Source organism: Lagopus muta, chromosome W, assembly GCF_023343835.1.
Source record: "Lagopus muta isolate bLagMut1 chromosome W, bLagMut1 primary, whole genome shotgun sequence".
NCBI lineage: Eukaryota > Metazoa > Chordata > Aves > Galliformes > Phasianidae > Lagopus > Lagopus muta.
The window spans coordinates 2,201,919-2,219,643 of record NC_064471.1 but is presented as its reverse complement, the minus strand read 5'-3'; the positions used below and the strand labels follow the sequence as shown (position 1 = coordinate 2,219,643).

General features: G+C 43.9%; 1 protein-coding gene across 1 annotated transcript in view; it reads left to right on the top strand.

Annotated features, from left to right (window-relative positions):
* The first annotated feature begins 1,458 nt into the window (after positions 1-1,458).
* Positions 1,459-17,725, top strand: part of LOC125686398 (zinc finger SWIM domain-containing protein 6-like) — a 522,860-nt gene continuing 506,593 nt past the window's right edge. Inside the window, exon 1 of the mRNA XM_048930326.1 lies at positions 1,459-2,085. Coding sequence (XP_048786283.1) covers positions 1,578-2,085 — 508 coding nt within the window. The 5' untranslated portion in view covers positions 1,459-1,577. The remainder of the gene's footprint in view (positions 2,086-17,725) is intronic.

The window sequence follows — 17,725 nt, the reverse complement described above, 5'->3', positions numbered from 1 at the left end:
TTTTTTTTTTTTTTAACTACTGAGACCAGCCCATACCAAGGAGGAACCTGTGAATCCCAGGATGTTTCTCAGTAATTCCTTTTTCAGGGAGATAGGTTTTTCCCATCCAAACTAGCCCACTAAACCTTTTAAGAAAGCCATTTGAAGACTGGCATTACCTTTCATGGAATCTCCCAGCAGGCTGACAAATTATATTGTACAAAGGAGAAAAATGTATTTGCCTCTAACCAGTTTCAGGGTTACCCAAAAAAGGAATAACTTACCTTTTTCTAAAGATAAGGACTCTAAAAAAACTCCCAGAAAAAAGCAACCTCCAAATAAAAATAACTCTTTCCTAGGTGCCAGCCCTTAAATGAGGTTAAGGAAGGAGGAAATCCATGGTCCCATCCCCCCTTCTTTCTGGTCCCAAAGGTGAATTGCTTGTACCTATGCTCCCAGGGCTGGCTACACCGCTTCACCGGGTGCTCGGTCACTGATTCAGGCAGTGACCTAATAGTTCTTATATGGTAGATGATGTAGACAGTGGGATTGAGTACACCCTCAGCAAATTTGCAGATGACAGCAAGCTGAGTGGTGCTGCTAACAAGCTAGAGAGAAGGGATGCTATCCAGAAGGACCTAGGCAGGCTTGAGAGGTGGGCCCATGCCAACCTCATGAAGTTCAACAAGGCCAAATGCCCTGGGTTGGTGCAATGCCAAGCACAGATACACGATGGGAGGAGGATGGCTTGAGAGCAGCCCTGAGAAGGCTTTGAATGTCAATTGATGAAAGACTCAACGTGAGCCAGCAGTGTGCGCTTGCAGCTCAGAAGGCCAACTGTATCCTGGATTGTATCAAAAAAAGTGTGACCAGCAGGTCAAGGGAGGTGATTCTGCCCCTCTACTCTGCTCTCATGAGAGCCCACCAGAAGTACTGCGTCCAGTTCTGGGGCCCCCAACACAAGAAGGGCATGGAGTTGTTGGAGTGAGTCCAGAGAGGGCCACAAAGATGATCAGAAGGCTAGAGCACCTTCCCTATGAGGACAGGCTGAAAAAGTTGGGACTTTGGCTTGGAGAAAAGGCAGCTCCAAAGAGACCTTCCAGTATATGAAGGGGGCCTACAGGAAATCTGAGGAGAAACTTTTTATAAGGGCAGGTAGCAACAGGACAAGAGGAAATGGCTTTAAACTGGAAGAGGGTAGATTTAGACTAGATATCAGGAAGAAATTATTTACTGTGAGGGTGGTGAGACACTGAAACAGGTTGCTCAGTGAGATTGTGGATGCCCCCTCTCTGGAAGCGTTCAAGGACAAGCTAAATGGGACTTTGAGCAACCTGGTCTAGTGCGAGATGTCCTTGCCTATAACAGGGGGGGTTGGAACTGTATGATTTTAAAGGTCCCTTCCAACCTGAACTGTCCTATGATTCTTATCTTGCTAGGTTAGTAGACTGTCACTCTTTTTGCTGTAGGTGTGGTGGAAGACTCCTCCCCCACTGGCGGGGGGGAGGGGAGGAAGGGCTGTGCTAGGCTCGTGGCTCTTCCTGGTGTTGTTTATAGGCTGCAGCTACTTCCGCTGGCCGCTTAAAAGCGGTGCGATCATGGCGGAGCTCGGTCAGCTCCCTCCTTATGTAAAGCGTCTCTGTTGTACACCTGGTTACGGTTCGGGGTGTATGTTAGGCCAGCAGGTGGGCGATACCGGGTCTTGGAGCGGAACGTTCTGCGCTGGATCATCATCAGCCGCCGTCACTGCTGCCCTGGTGCTGTTGCCGCTTGGCAAGACGCAAAGCCCCGAGTCTTTGCTAGATATTGCGGCTCGTAAGGTGGCAGAGAAGTGGCCTTTCCAGCGGGTGGAGGAGCGGTTCGAACGGATTCCGGAGCCGGTACAGCGCAGGATCGTCTACTGGTCCTTTCCTCGCAGTGAAAGGGAGATATGTATGTACTCCTCTTTCGACACCGGTGCCGAGGGTTTTACCACCCTTGGGGGCGCAGCCGCCAACACCACGTCCGGTGGGGCCGTAGACGCCGTCGCTGATGAGAACCGCCTACCTTTCCGCAGGGGCATAGCTCTGCTCGATGGCGGCTGCGTCGATAATGTCCTGCAAGTCGGTGAGTCACCGGCCAGGGCTTCACTCTGGAGCTGGGCCGTCGTCTCGGTTACCTTGGCAAAGAGTACTGCTGATCGTGCTGCAAGTCACACACCTGTGTGTTACACACTTGTGTTGCTAGGAGTTGCCTCCTTGCTGAGGCTCCTCTGGTGGCCCCATCCTCGGGTAGCTGTTCCGTCCCGAGCGTTCCCTGTAATTCGGTCCTTATAACTTTTTCTGTTAGTTTCCTTCCTTTTGCCTCCAGAATATCTAACTTCTTCATCTCTCCCTTTGATGCGTCCACTACCCACTGCTCTGCCTTGTCGGTGGCTCCCTTCTCACGCCCGGTGCCGCCTTTCACACCTGGCAGGCAGCGAGCCTGTGAGAGACCGGGTCCTTTAACTCTCGTGTTGTGCCTTAATGGGCTCCCGGTAATCCAGGCCGTGTAATCCTATTTGGCTCTGTCCCTTTCCAGGGTTCGCCCCCAGTAATCCGGGTCATCGCTGTACCCTGGATCATAGTAGGGAGGAGATGTCTCCACCGCGCCTCCCCCACCTCCTCAGGGCCGCTAGTTAGAAATGAATCAGCAGAAGGCGCCACACAGGGATGAGGATCTGTTCCGTGCTCCTAAATAAATAAATAAAAAATGAATGTGAGATCTCAAGAGCGGATCTGTGGTGCGAGGGAGGAGGAGGGAGCGGGCAGCGGGCGAAGAGCTGCGAACAAAGGCATTTCTAGGATAACGGCGAGCCGGAGGGGAGGGAGTTGCAGTGGTTGGGGGGGATGGGAGGGGGGATGGCTATGCTCTGGATAAATATTTAGGGGTCGGGGGGACTGACGTGAAGACACTTGCTTTGGGAAGCGGTGCTTTATGAATGCGATTGGGAGTGAGGGCTGCTCTTCATTTAGTAAGAACAATACTCTCTCTCTTCTCTGCCGCTGCTCACCCGCCGGCGAGTGCCGTCGATTAATTCCTCTCTCCGCTTAAATGGCCCCGGAGGTGGGTGCTCTCTTCCTGTGTGCTGTGGAGGTGGAGGGTTGAAGGATGAACGTGGGAGACTGTATTCCCATTCTAAGGGAGTGATGTAACTTCAACGGAGGGATCTGCTTTGTGACTGGAGATGCTCAGCAGAGAAGCCGGCGACTGAACGCTGTTCTTATTTTCATATTTATTTGTGTCTTTTTCTATTGTCCCCACCCCTGTGAAAGGGGAAGGCAGGCAAAAGAAGCTGCTGCATTTTTTTTTCCTCCACCCACGGTAGAGCGGTTGACGAAATGGTGGTAGGCAGGGCCGCCCCGGTGCCGTCCCGAGCAGCCTTTTGTTTGCGCTGAGCCCTGTCTGCTCGCGGCCTATAAACGTGCACCTCTGGATGGCCATTTATTTTCTGAAGGGAAGCTCCGTTGCTGTTCTTAGGCTTGCTGCCGTTCTCTCTTCAGCTTAGGGAGATTTCAGCTCTGAGACAATTTTTTATTTTTTTTTTTAATAAATTATCTTATAAGTTTCATCTTTTGGATTTCTTCCCCTTTCCAAAGGCCTGAGGCACATCTGTGGTTCCTCTGAACTGGTAAAAAAAGAAATTAAGAACTGTTCTTAATAGTCAAGCAGTGAGTCTGTCCACGAATTGTTGAAAGCTGAATGTCGTCTTAGTGTAATAATTAGCATCACTTAATTTTGAATGATTTTTCTCCAGATAAATTGGCTTAAAAATTCAACTAGCATCAAACTTACGGTGTTAGAGTCCTTTCTGCTGCAACATAAGATTTTATAATCTTATTTTTTATAATCTATAGTCACGCCTCTTAGGTGTGAGTGTTGAGTTGGGGGGAAGAAACTTCCAAGGGAAGGAAAAAAATGTGAAGAATTCATTAACTGACTGGTACTTACCATAGCTATAGAATGTAATGTTAATATTGCAAGCTGGAAAGCTACCTTCCATGGTGTATGGGAACTGCTGAGTCACAGCCTGAACCTCTGATTAATCACCTGAGGTGAGCCATGAGTCAGCCAGAGGAGCACAGGTGAAGGCAATTCACCTGTGCTGCCAGAAGGGGGGGAGCCAGGCTCCACCCCTCCTAGACCTATTTAAGAGCTGGCTGCCAGAGGGGAAGGATCTCTTCTGGAGATCACCTCTTTTGGTGTCTTCTGGGGAGCTCAGCCAAAGGGTAAGCTTTTCCACTTATTCTCTTTTGTGATCGTTGTTTACTTTGCCTAATTCTCCTGATTATATTGAGATTATAACATCTTGATACATATTGATTATACAATTATATTGTGATTATAAGATCTTGATTATACACATGGGAAGGAGGGTTTAGCTGAAGTGTCATTAGTATTGAGCTGCGGATTTGGTTTTCTAAAGCCCCTCAGTGAAATATGATCATTGGGATACAATACATTTTTTTTTTTAGAAGAACAAAGTAAAATTTCTCAAGTGCAAAATAAGCTGAAACTCTCTGGATGTGTTTTGATTCATACGTAACTTTTTTTTTTCTAGTTCTATTTTAATGGTATTTATCTTCTGATTCAGAGGTGTTTTTGTTGCCTATTGTTAAAAATAGTTATCATCTCCCTTTTTTTTTTTCCTCAAATAAACTACAAGTTAGTGGTTGTTTTCAAAGCTAGGAGAAGCTTTTTTTTTTTGTTTGTTTGTTTTTTCAGCAGGAAGAGAAAGCTTTATGAGACTGTTGCTAAATGCTCTCTAATTCTGGATGAATGCCATCTGCATATTGTAATCAGCAACTTTCATGTCCTCTTAGAGGATGATGGTTCCAGTTAATCATTTTTTTTGAGTGCCATCAGTATAATGTGAAACACCATTTTGTTGATAAAACCACACTGGGTATTTTAGTAGCAAAGCTGGCACAGGTGTTGTGGTGCTATAAATTGAAATGTACCTCTTAGCAGACATGATGATGCATGACTTTGCTGATGCATGCAATATGTATCTATTTAATGAAACATGTAGGATACATGGATTTAGTTTTCTTAAAATATTTAATGCAAATAATATTAAATTATGTGACAAAATCAAGGCAGAAAAAAACTTTATTTCAAGACCAGATTACTAAATGTGGAAAATTTTAAGTCAATTCTTTTTTCTTTTATAGTCTTTAAAAATAACAAATTTGGATTTCATAAAAAAGAAAACATTCCAAGATGTGGAAATAAATTTTACATGGTCTTTCTGTGTAATTATAAATAGTATAATCTGTAATATAACAGCTCTGGAACTTAGTTTTCTTTTAAAACAAATAATTTTCTCTTTAAAAGTTGTAATGGATAAGCTTTATATTGGATTGACCTAACAAAATTTGTCAATCTTTGTTTTAGGTCAGTTTCCATGTTTCTCGTGTTTCACTTTTTTCCCTTAACTTCAAGGCTTTCCTTGCTTCCAAGAAAACTATTTTCATTTTCAAAGCTTGCTTTCAATTTAAAGAAACTATTCCATCTCTGCATACAACCAGATGTTTTGGTATATGGTAATTCTTGAATTCGAGTTAGTTGTCATGCCAGCAATTGCTGCTTTCTCTCTGTGCTTTCAGAGATCAAAAACAAAATTTTTGTGTGTGAGTAGGCTGAAGCTATTAAAATGTCAACATTGGACAAATTGATTTTCCTTAAAAACCAATAGCTACTTGCTGTATTTTACCACAGCATTTGCTTTTTTTTTTTTTTAATCTGTTGAAATGGAACCCTTATTTTATACTCTGAAGTTCTAATTTGAAGAAAAACAAACAAATAAAAACCCACTTCTACTTAGTATATTAATGCATATAGCGGTTTTAGTAGTGAAGGTTAAAATATGTTGGGTGGTGTGCTTTAAGATCTGCCTGGTTGGGTTTCATTTTAATGTCACCTGCTGTCTTAGTAATCTAGTTATGTAAAGGCACATCCTGGAATTCTGTAGTGATGTAGCAAAATATTGCCACAAAACTATGGTAGTGTAGGAATACAGCTGATGCCCCTTACTTCTTTTCTTTAGCTGGTTTTCTTTGGGGATTAGGTAGGAGAATTTACTGCATCTTGAAAAAGAAAAGGAGAGGGGGGAGGAAAGAACCAAACTATTTTAAGTAACAAAAGCTATCCTAATCTTTAAATATTCTTGTCTGTAACAGTTTGACAGCATGTGAATACTTGAGAACTTTACAATAACTACACTTGTTCTCCCGTAACTTCCATTTTTTTTTCCTCTTCATTCACTCTCTAAAGCTACCTATGTAAAATACTTTTCTCAGCTGGATATGTATGCAGCTGTCAGTGTGGCTTCACAACCTTCTGTGACCTGGATCACTAGTGATGTTGGCTGGTGCTCCGTGCTGGTTTCTGTTGTCTATCTTCTGGTGTAGCGATTACCATGAACTATGTGACACCCTTTAATGCATTACTGTGCTGGCTTGTGACAGGGAGACAGCCATGTGCATTCAGTCTTCATTGCCTTTGTCCCTACTATTGAAGACCAGGATGTGTAGAAAACCTGTCATGTAAGTCACTGTCTTTAAAATAGCTTTTTCTGACTTAATTCTGTAAACGTACTGGAGGCATGTAGCCTTCAAATAGTAAGTAAAGTGAAGAGCATTTCTTGGGTGTTAAGTCAGAACTGATAAACAGGAATGCTGTATGCGTTTAGTGGCACCACAAAAGATGATTTCTGATTTGACATGATTCATCATAGATTGAACTATCTCCCAGTGTAGGCTTTTTACTTGATTAAAACTTTCTGAAAAATGGAAAAAACAGTGTGAAAGTTAATCATGTATATATTTTAAGTTAATTGTTATGTGTGCCATCACATGCCTTAAGAAGAAGGAAAGATGACCTTAATCTTTTCTGGTTTTTCTCCCCTTCCGCTCCTTGTTGCACTAGAGTATGCTTGACAGTCTTGAAATATCTGGGAAGTTTTGCTTTGGAAATGCATGGGCAATAGCTGAGATCAGATGTAAGGATGTCAGGAAGGATGCAAGCAAAGCCTGTCAGTAAACTTAAAATCTAGTAGAGCTGATTGGTTCAATAAATTAGAAGCTCAATAACTGCATTGATGTACTAAGAATTTAGGTTACTTACCTTTTGTCCTGCTTTATTTAACAATCTGCTTGTTCACATAAGTAATTTTTCATCGTTAATTGCTGTCTAACCTCCAGTATGTTATGTGACTGTCTGAAAAATAAAGTGGGGGAAAATGATATAATGCCTACTTCAGTAAAGATCTCTTCCTTTTGTCTCTTTATTGTCTATTTTATTTGGCCAAAAGTTAATTGCATTCAAATAATCATTTTAAATGCAGGGAAAATAAAATGTTGCATAACTATATGATTTCTAAGAAATGAGACACTTCACACATCATGCTTCAAGTTTTGCTTGGGTCATCTTGAGTGAGATCACATGGCATGTGTGGGACATCTGGGGGATAAAGCTCAGCCATCATGGGTTCACAAAAGGCAGGTCCTGTTCAACCAACCTGATCTCCTTCTATGATTGAGTGACCCACCTCGTGGATGAGGAGAAGATTGTTGGTGTAGTATACCTAGGCTTCAGCAAAGCCTTCAACACTGTCTCCCACAGTATTCTCCTGGAGAAACTGGTAGTCTGAGGCTTGGATCGATACGCTCTTTGCTGGGTAAAGAACTGGTTCTTTACTAGGAGAGTGGTTAGGCCCTGGAACGGGCTGCCCAGGGAGGTTGTGGATGCCCCGTCCTTGGACGTGTTTAAGGCCAGGTTGGACGGGGTCCTGGGCAACCTGATCTGAATGTGTATGTTTGGTGGCCCTGCTAGGCAGGGGGGTTGGAACTACATGATCCTTGGGGTCCCTTCCAACGCGGGTGATTCTGTGATTCTGTGATTCTGTGGTGGGAGGAGTGGGCCCAGTGAGTGGTGGTGAATGGTCACGAGTGGTGTTCCCCAGGGGTCAGTACTGGGGTCTGTCCTGTTCAGTATCTTTATTGGTGACCTGGATGAGGGTGTTGAGTGCACTCTCAGTAGCTGTGCAGATGACACCAAGTTGGGAGGAAGTGTCAATCTGCCTGAGAGTAGGAAGGCCCTACAGAGGGATCTAGGTAGGCTGGATTGCTGGACTGAGGCCAATGGGATGAAGTTCAGCAAGACCAAGTGCCAGATCCTGCAACACTACAGGCTTGGGGCAGAGTGGCTGGGAAGACTGTGGGGAAGGCATAGACCTGGGGGTGTTGGTGGATGCTTAGCTAAATGTGAGCCAGCGGTGTGCCCAGGTAGCAACGAAGGCCAATGGCATCCTGGCTTATATCAGAAACAGTGTTGTCAGCAGAAGCAGGGAAGTAATTGTACCTCTGTACTCAGCCCTGGTAAGGCTTCACCATGAGTACTGTATTCAGTTTTGGGCCCCTTACTACAAGAAAGACATTGAGGCTGTGGAGTGTGTCCAGAGAAGAACAATGAAGCTGGTGAGGGGTCTGGAGCACAAGTCTTACAAGGAGCAGCTCAGGGAACTGGGATTGTTTCTTCTGGAGAAGAGGAGGCTCAGGGGAGACCTTATAGCTCTCCACAACTACCTGAAATGAGGTTATGGCAAGGTTGGGGTTGGCCTTTTCTCCCAGGTAACATGTGACAGGACTAGAGGGAATGGCCTTAAGTTGTTCCAGAGGACGTTCACAGAATGACCTGGGTTGGAAGGGACCTCAAGGATCATGAAGCTCCAACGCCCCTGCTACAGGCAGGGCCACCAACCTCCCCATTTAATACTAGACCAGGCTGCCCAGGGCCCCATCCAACCTGGCCTTGAACACCACCAGGGATGGGGCATCCACAACCTGTCTGGGCAGGCTATTCCAGCACCTTACCACACTCGTAGTAAAGAACTTCCCCCTGACATCCAACCTAAGCCTTCCATCCCTCAGCTTAAAACCATTTCCCCTTGTCCTGCTGTTATATACCCTTTCAAAGAGATTACTCCCCTCCTTGAATGTTCCTCCTTGATGTTCAGGTTGGATGTTAGGAAAAATTTATTCCCTCAAAGTGGTTAGGTGCTGGAATGGGCTGCCAAGGGAGGTAGTTGAGTCACCATCCCTGGAGGTGTTCAAGAAACGTTTATGTGTACTAAGGGACATGGTTTAGTAGGGAAATATTGGTGGTAGGTGGACTAAATGATCTTGGAGATCTTTTCTTACCTTGATGCTTCTATGGTTCGAGGTTTAACTTCTAACTCATTACTGACAGCTAGCACTAATGCAACCATAGTGAAGGAACTATGCACAAATTGTATAGTTCGCTATAGTGTTTAACTTCTGTTGAGTAATGAAATAACATTTTACTATTGAAGCACTTAAAATTGAATACATTGTTCTATAAAATGAGTGAAATTTAGTCTAATATGGTAGAGTATCCAGTTTGCATGTATTAGTGTATTTTTAAAAATAAAAGTAAGGGTTTTGGTTCAAGGATTTTACTAGCATTGGTTCTTTTTGATTTGTTTCCTTATGCTTCAAATTTGACTTTCTTGTTTAATACTGGTGGCATTTTCCCATTGTTTACCTGTTTGTTCAGTTGTGAGTTAGTTCGTGCTGCTGCTATGACTGTCAAATCAGCTTACAGCTTACTCTTGTTAAGAGTAGCTGATGAATTCTATTAATTTAATTTCTACATTGAGATGTGATATTTTGACCAGACTAAGGTTCATAGAGCATCAATCTTCACTGATTCAAGATTGGACTGATAGTGTATTTATGTAAAGTATAACATATATGCATGTAAGTTTCATGTGCTTACTAGACACTTTTGCCATTTACCTGTAGTTTTGACTGAAATAATGGTAGATAAAATGTCTGTGTTAAGAATTTGTTAACAAAACACGTCTACAGATAATCTTCCTTAAGCCTTCTGGAAAAACTGAGATAGTTAGCAAAGGTGTGTGAAGAACCTTACAGTAAATAACTGATTATTTGCACCACATAAGTTGCCTCAATGAAGCATTTATTTTCCTTCTCTTATTTGTATAATACAGTGCACTGCTTTAGGAGATTGAAAAGTAGTCTTAGTAAAACAGTCGCTTTCATATTTACAAAGCTTGCTTTAGTGATCACATTAAGCATGACTTCTGCTTCAAGACTATTTGGAGTCCACTGATTGAAAGTTCAAGACCAGGGAAAAATCAATAGTATAAAGGAATTAGCTAAACAGGAAACTTGGAATACTTTCATTCTGAAATACTGTGTTATAGAATCATAGAATGGTTTGGGTTGGAAGGGACCTCAAGGATAATCAAGTTCCAACCCCACTGCCTCAAGCAGGGCCACCAACATCCAGATCTGGTACTAGACCGGGTTTCCCTGGTTATGGTCAATGACAACTAGAACAATTGGCAGTACTGCTGATGATGTATGTGCAGGATGAGTCATATTGCCTCCACTGGTCTAGATTTTAAACTAAAACATTCCAAATTGACTACAGTCCTGGGGATAAAATTTCAAGTCCAGTGTCATAAAATTATCTCTAGATCTATCTGTGCCTGTGACAGGGGTACAGCAGGCCCACTGGCCCAAAAAAGGGAAAAAGGGAAGGGGGGGGAGAAAGGGAACAGAGAGGGAAAGGAAAAAAAACTAACAGCGGCAATGATCTAAGGAGGATAGTTAATTTACTAATTATAATAGCAGAAATACAAGTTAATTGTGATTGAAGCTAATAAACCAAATGAGAGAGAGTGTGTCCAAAACCAAATGCCTTACTCTAATGTTGAAGGCAAGACTGCTAGGGAGCATGCACCACAAAGACAAGCAGTAAAAGAAAAGGGGTAATCTTGTGACTCGCAAGCAGTTTTACCTTTACCTCTAGACAGAAAATGGAAATGGAACAGTGAGCCTCCTGGGAGGTGTAGTTGTTCTTCTTTTCTGAGAACCAGGTACCAAAAATATCAACCGTCCATGCAACTAGAGGATTAACACTTTAATTCCCAGTGCACTACATGATGTTATGATGTGGAATACTGATAACAGAAAATGATAAAACCATAACATTGCACCCTTATTACGCATCACTACATCATGCTTTATATGTAACAAATAAACAATAATTAACATGCATTACACACACAGGCACATGCGCACAGATGTGCACATGTGGAATAACTGACTGCACTCCCCCAACATCAAGTTCCCTTGTGGTAAACATTGAACATGCCCATATTTCTGCATCACCCACTAAATGGTCCCAGGTGACCGAGTAAAAACAGATCCATGGAAAGGTTTGCCCTTTCCACAGCCTGGAAAGACCCAAACCGCTTTTCCTAATGTGCTCTTTACAGGTACTACAGGGACCTTATCTCCCTCTACAGCATGTAGACAGAGCAGGATCGGGTAGGACCATCTCAACTGATAGATCCTCGTGTCGACCAACCAGATGGCTTCTGCCAAATGCTTCTCCCCATGATTAAATATTCCAACCACCCATTGTTTTCAACATAATTTTTAATAACCCATTGTATCATTCGATTTCAATAGAAGCTGGTATATGATCGGGGATATGATAAATTCACTCATTGCCATGATCTTTGGCCCAAGTAATTACAGGAGAATTTTTGAAATGAGTCCCATTATCTGACTCAATTCTTACTGGGGTGCCATGTCGCCACAGGACTTGCTTCTCGTAAACTAATATGGTGCCTCGGGCGGTAGCATGGGGGTACTGAATATGTTTCAAGCCACCCAGTAGTTGCCTCCACCATGGTAAGCAGATAACAATTATCATTGCGAGTTCATGGCAAGGTGATGTAATCAACCTGCCATGCCTCCCCATATTTATACTTTTGCCATCGCCCTTCCTCCCAGAATGGTTTCATCCACTTGGCTTGTTGAATTATGGCACATGCTTCACAGTCATGAATAATCTGTGCTATAGAATCCATAGTTAAGTCCACCTCTCAGTCTCTAGCCCATTTGTATGTTGCTTCTCTTCCTTGATGGCTCGAGATCCTATGGGCCCACCAAGCTAGACAGAGGTCTGTCACGGAGTTAACAAGATCAATCTATGCCCATGATGGGGGGGACAGTAGACCCCTGCCCTCCCCCCCACCCCAGTCCCACAAAATGGGAAGGAAGGAAAGGAGGAAAAAACAGCGGCAACAATCTATGGAGGAAAACTTATTTTACTATGATACCGGAATACAAAATAACACAATATAATACAATTTAATTGAAATTGAGATTAATAAATCAAACAAGATAGGAGAGAGAGAGAGAGTTCCTGAGACCTAGACAAACCTGAAGAGCTTGGAACAGCTAGAAAAGCAACCTCCAGCACCCACTGCCAGGCCGTAAGAGACCACCCCCCACCTGGAAGAGCCAGATCCCATGACTTCTGTAATGTATAGGGATAGGTACAAGGAATTGGAGCATTAACACTTCAATTCCCAGTACACTACAGGATGTTTTGATGTGGAATAATGAAAACAAAAAAAAAAAAAAAACAAAACCATGACTTTCTACCCCTTATTCTACATCACTACATCATGCTTAATATATATACATATATACAAACAAACAAAAAAATGATTAAAATGCATTACACACGGTTATATGCATATACATAGAATTAGTAACTGCACTCCCCCAGCATCATGTTTCCTTGTGGTATACATTGGACATCCCCATTCTTCTGCATTACCCACCAAGTGGATCCTGGTCCCTGGGCAAAAACTGTACCATGGAGAGGTTTGCCCTTTCCAGAAGCTGGAAGAACCCAAACTGCCTTTCCCAAAATGCTCTTTACACGTACAGCAGAGACTTCATCTCCCTCTAAGGTATGCAGGGAACTGGATTGGTTAGGACCATCAAGATTGATAGATCCTCTGGTACTGACTAACCAGGTGGCTTCTGCCAAATGCTTCTCCCAGTGCTTAAATGTTCCACCACCCAGTGCTTTTAGCATAGTTTTTAACAATCCATTCTATCATTCAATTTTACCAGAGGCTGGTGCATGATAGGGAATATGGTAAATCCACTCGATTCCATGATCTTTGGCCCAAGTTTTTACAAGAGAATTTTTGAAATGAGTCCCATTATCTGACTCAATCCTTTCTGGGGTGCCATGTTGCCACAGGACTTGTTTCTCAAGACCCAATATGGTGTTTTGGGCGGTAGCATGGGGTACTGCATATGTTTCAAGCCACCCAGTGGTTGCCTCCACCATAGTAAGCACATAATGCTTACCATTGCGAGATCGTGGCAAGGTGATATAATCAACCTGCCATGCCTCCCCATATTTGTACTTTTGCCATCGCCCTTCCTCCCAGAGAGGTTTCATCCTCTTGGCTTGTTTGATGATGGCATATGTGTCACAGTTATGAATAACCTGTGCAATAGCATCCATAGTTAAGTCCACCCCTCGGTCTCTAGCCCATTTGTATGTTGCATCTCTCCCTTGATGACTGGAGGTCTCATGGAACCACCGAGCAAGAAATAATTCACCTTTGTTCTGCCAGTCCAGGTCTATTTGAGCCACCTCAATTCTGGCAGCTCGATCTACCTGATGGTTATTTTGCTGTTCTTCAGTAGTCTCAAATATGTGTTTAAGCTCCCAGGGTCTCTTTCCGGAGTTCAGTAGTAAAGTTCTGTGACACCAAAGATGCCCATCTCTCTAAAGTCTCTCCCAAGCCTCTCCACACTCCCTGCTACTCAGTATTCTCTAGTTTTGGGGACAGCTTCGTCAAAAAAACAATAAATACAAATACTGAGTGAAATTATGAACAGTTGTCACAGAGTTAACTAGATCAGTCTATGCCCATGATGGGGGGCAAGTAGGCCCCGGCCCTGGCCCCCCCAAAAAAGTGGGAAAGAAAGAAAAAGAAATAGCAGCAACAACCAATGGAGGAAAACTTATTTTACTAACTGTGATATCCGAATGCAAGGTAACACAATATAATACAGTCTAATTGAAAATGAGACTAATAAATCAGATAAGATAAGAGAGAGTTAGTTCCTGAGACTGAGTCAAAACTGAAAAGCTTGGAACAGCTAGGAAAGCACCCACCAGCACCCACTGCCAGGCAGTAACAGAGACCGCCCCCCACCCAGAAGGGCCAGATCCCATGACTTCTTTGATGTACAGGGATAGGTACCTAGAATTGGGGCATTAACACTTTAATGCCCCATACACTACATGATGTCACGAGGCGGAATACTGAAAACAAAAAAAACATAAAACCATAACATATAATCAATGAATATTAAGACATTTAATTACAAAATAAACAAGAGTCAGGAAAAGCAAATTATAATAGCAAAAAAGCATATAGATAAAAAGCTTACCCATATCCTGGGCCCACTTACAAAACTCCAGCAGAGTGGATCTCCAGAAAAGATCTTTCTCCACTGGTAGCCAGCTCTTAAATACATCTAGGAGAGGTGGAGCCTGACTCCACCCCTTCCTGCAGCACAGGTGAATTGCCTTCAGCTGTGCTCCTCTGGCTGACTCATTGCTTGCCTCAGGTGATCAATCAGAGGTTCAGGCCATGACTCAGCTGTTCCCATACACATGATAACAGTACATTTGGAGAGATTTGCAGTGTGATTAGGTGAGCATTCAAAAAATGTATTAAGGAATCAAAGAAGAGACTGGGAACCTGATTAAAAATCTTCAGTTCTGTAAAATTAGCAGCTCCCTCTGCAAGCAGGTTTAAACATAAGCAGATTTTTTTTTTTTTCCTTTTTATGGAAGGAAGATAGCGCTCAAAGTTTACAAGTATTCCAGAGTACTGGCAGTCCAGCTGGACTTTCAAGGCCAAGTTCTTCAGCCCAGAAACCTGAAGTGTTCATTAAGTTCCCTAATAAAACTCTCAGAGAAAGATTATTTTAAAAAGCTAAAAAGCAACTTCTGCCTACATTCTCCATCAAGACTGTAAACAGTTTACAGGCTGTTTCAGTCTGGTTCCGTGACTAGTGGAGCAGAAGGATTTCACTAATCCATGCCTCCAGAAAAGGAAAGCAGGGGAGCCCAAAGTAATTCAAGACAGTGACAACGAATTAAGGAGAAACAAACTAATTCACTCAATATAGTATTGGAATGCTAAATAATATAATATAATCAGAATTGAAGTTAATAAAGCAAATATCACAGAACCACAGAATTGTAGGGGTTGGAAGGGACCTCTAGAGAACATTGAGACCCCCCTACTAAAGCAGGTTCCCTATTCCAGGTCACACAGGTAGGCATCCAGGTGAAACTTCAATATCTCTAAAGGAGACTCCACAACCCCCCTGTGCAGTCTGTTCCACTGCTCCATCACCCTCACCGTAAAGAAGTTCTTAAGCACATTTGTGTGGGACTTCCTATGCTCCAGATATAGTGAGAGTTTCTGAAAGGTGAATAGGCCTCAATATACAATCAATGAACATACAGAAAATACAATACATCCAGGAGATTGACTTAGATAATCACCATACCAGAGTAGGAAAGAACACTCACTCTATCCTGAGCTTACATAGTAAACTCCAGTGGACTGAATCTTCCGAAGAAACCCTTCCCCCTGGCAGTCAGCTCTTAAATGGGTCTAGGAGAGGTGGAGCCAGGCTCCACCCCTTCCTGCAGCACAGGTGAATTGCCTTCACCTGTGCTCCCATGGCTGACTCATTGCTTGCCTCAGGTGATCAATCAGAGGTTCAGGCTGTGATTCAGTAGCCCCATACAGCTTGCTATAGCAATGAGGTGAGATGTGCAGTGTGGTTGAGCAGTAGGGCGGAGAGTCTGATGAAGAAAAACACATCAGGTGACCTTGCCAGGGTTATATCTTCTCTCTGACCACAAAGCCTTTTGGAATATGTTGTTCTTCTTTTCCGGACAGGAACCTGGAACTGGAGCATTAATAGTTTAAGTCCTAGTGCATTACATGATGCTATGGTGTGGAATGCCAATAACCAAAAATCACAGAATCACAGAATCACAGAATCACCCGGGTTGGAAGGGACCCCAAGGATCATGTAGTTCCAACCCCCCTGCCTAGCAGGGCCACCAAACATACACATTCAGATCAGGTTGCCCAGGACCCCGTCCAACCTGGCCTTGAACACGTCCAAGGACGGGGCATCCACAACCTCCCTGGGCAGCCCGTTCCAGGGCCTAACCACTCTCCTTGTAAAGAACTTCCCCCTAACATCCAACCTAAATCTTCCCTCCTTCAACTTAAAACCATTTCCCCTAGTCCTGCTGTTGTCAGCCCTTTTGAAGAGTTTACTCCCCTCCTGGGTGTAGGTTCCCTTCAGGTACTGATAGGCTGCAATGAGGTCACCCCGCAGCCTTCTCTTCTCCAGGCTGAACAAGCCCAACTCCCTCAGCCTGTCCTCATAGGGGAGGTGCTCCAGCCCCCTGATCATCTTAGTCGCCCTCCTCTGGACCCTTTCCAAAATCTCAATGTCTTTCTTGTACTGAGGGCTCCACACCTGGACACAGTACTCCAGATGGGGCCTCACAAGAGCCGAGTAGAGAGGGACAATCACCTCCCTGTCCCTGCTGGCCACCCCTCTCCTGATGGAGCCCAGGATCCCATTTGCCTTTCGAGCTGCCAGAGCGCACTGCTGGCTCATATTCAGTCTCTCGTCCATCAGGACCCCCAGGTCCTTCTCTGCCGAGCTGCTCTCAAGGACCACTCCTCCCAGCCTGTACAGGTGCCTGGGGTTCTTCCGGCCCAAATGCAAAACCCTGCACTTTGCCGTGTTGAACCTCATTAGGTTCACCCGAGCCCAGCCCTCCAGCCTGCCGAGGTCCCTCTGAATGGCATCCCTTCCTTCCACCGTATCAACCGCACCACTCAGCTTGGTGTCGTCAGCAAACTTGCTGAGGGTGCACTCAATTCCCTCATCGATGTCATTAATAAAGATGTTAAAGAGCACCGGTCCCAAGACAGACCCTTGGGGGACACCACTTGTTACCGGCCTCCACCTGGACATAGAGCCATTGACCACCACCCTCTGTCTGCGGCCTTTCAACCAATTGCTTATCCATCGGGTCGTCCACCCATCAAATCCACTTCCCTCCAATTTGGAGATGAGGATGTGGTGGGGGACCATGTCAAAGGCCTTGCTCAGGTCCAGGTAAATGACATCGGTCGCCTTCCCTTCGTCCACCAATGCCGTCACTCCATCATAGAAGGCCACAAGATTAGTTAGGCATGACCTTCCTTTGGTGAAGCCGTGCTGGCTGTCTCGGATCACATGCTCATTCTTTATGTGACCGAGCATGTTGTCCAGGAGGATCTGTTCCATGATCTTCCCAGGCACGGAGGTGAGACTCACCGGCCTGTAGTTCCCCGGGTCCTCCCTGCTCCCCTTCTTGTATATGGGAGTGACGTGACCCTTCCTCCAGTCGTCCGGGACCTCACCTGACAGCCACGACTTCTCAAATATGATGGAGACTTCTCAAATATGATGGAGCTACTGACAATCCACGGAACTGCAGCATTAACTCTTTAACTCTCAGTAGATTACATAATGTTATGATGTGGAATACTGACCAAAAATCAAAAAAACATGACATTCTACCCCTTATTTCACATCACCACATCATGCTTAATATATAGATAATATACAAACAAACAATCATGCTTAATATATAGATAATATACAAACAAACAATAATTAACATGCATTACATGCACACATATCATCTTTTATATATATATATATATAAAAGATCATATATGTGGAATTAC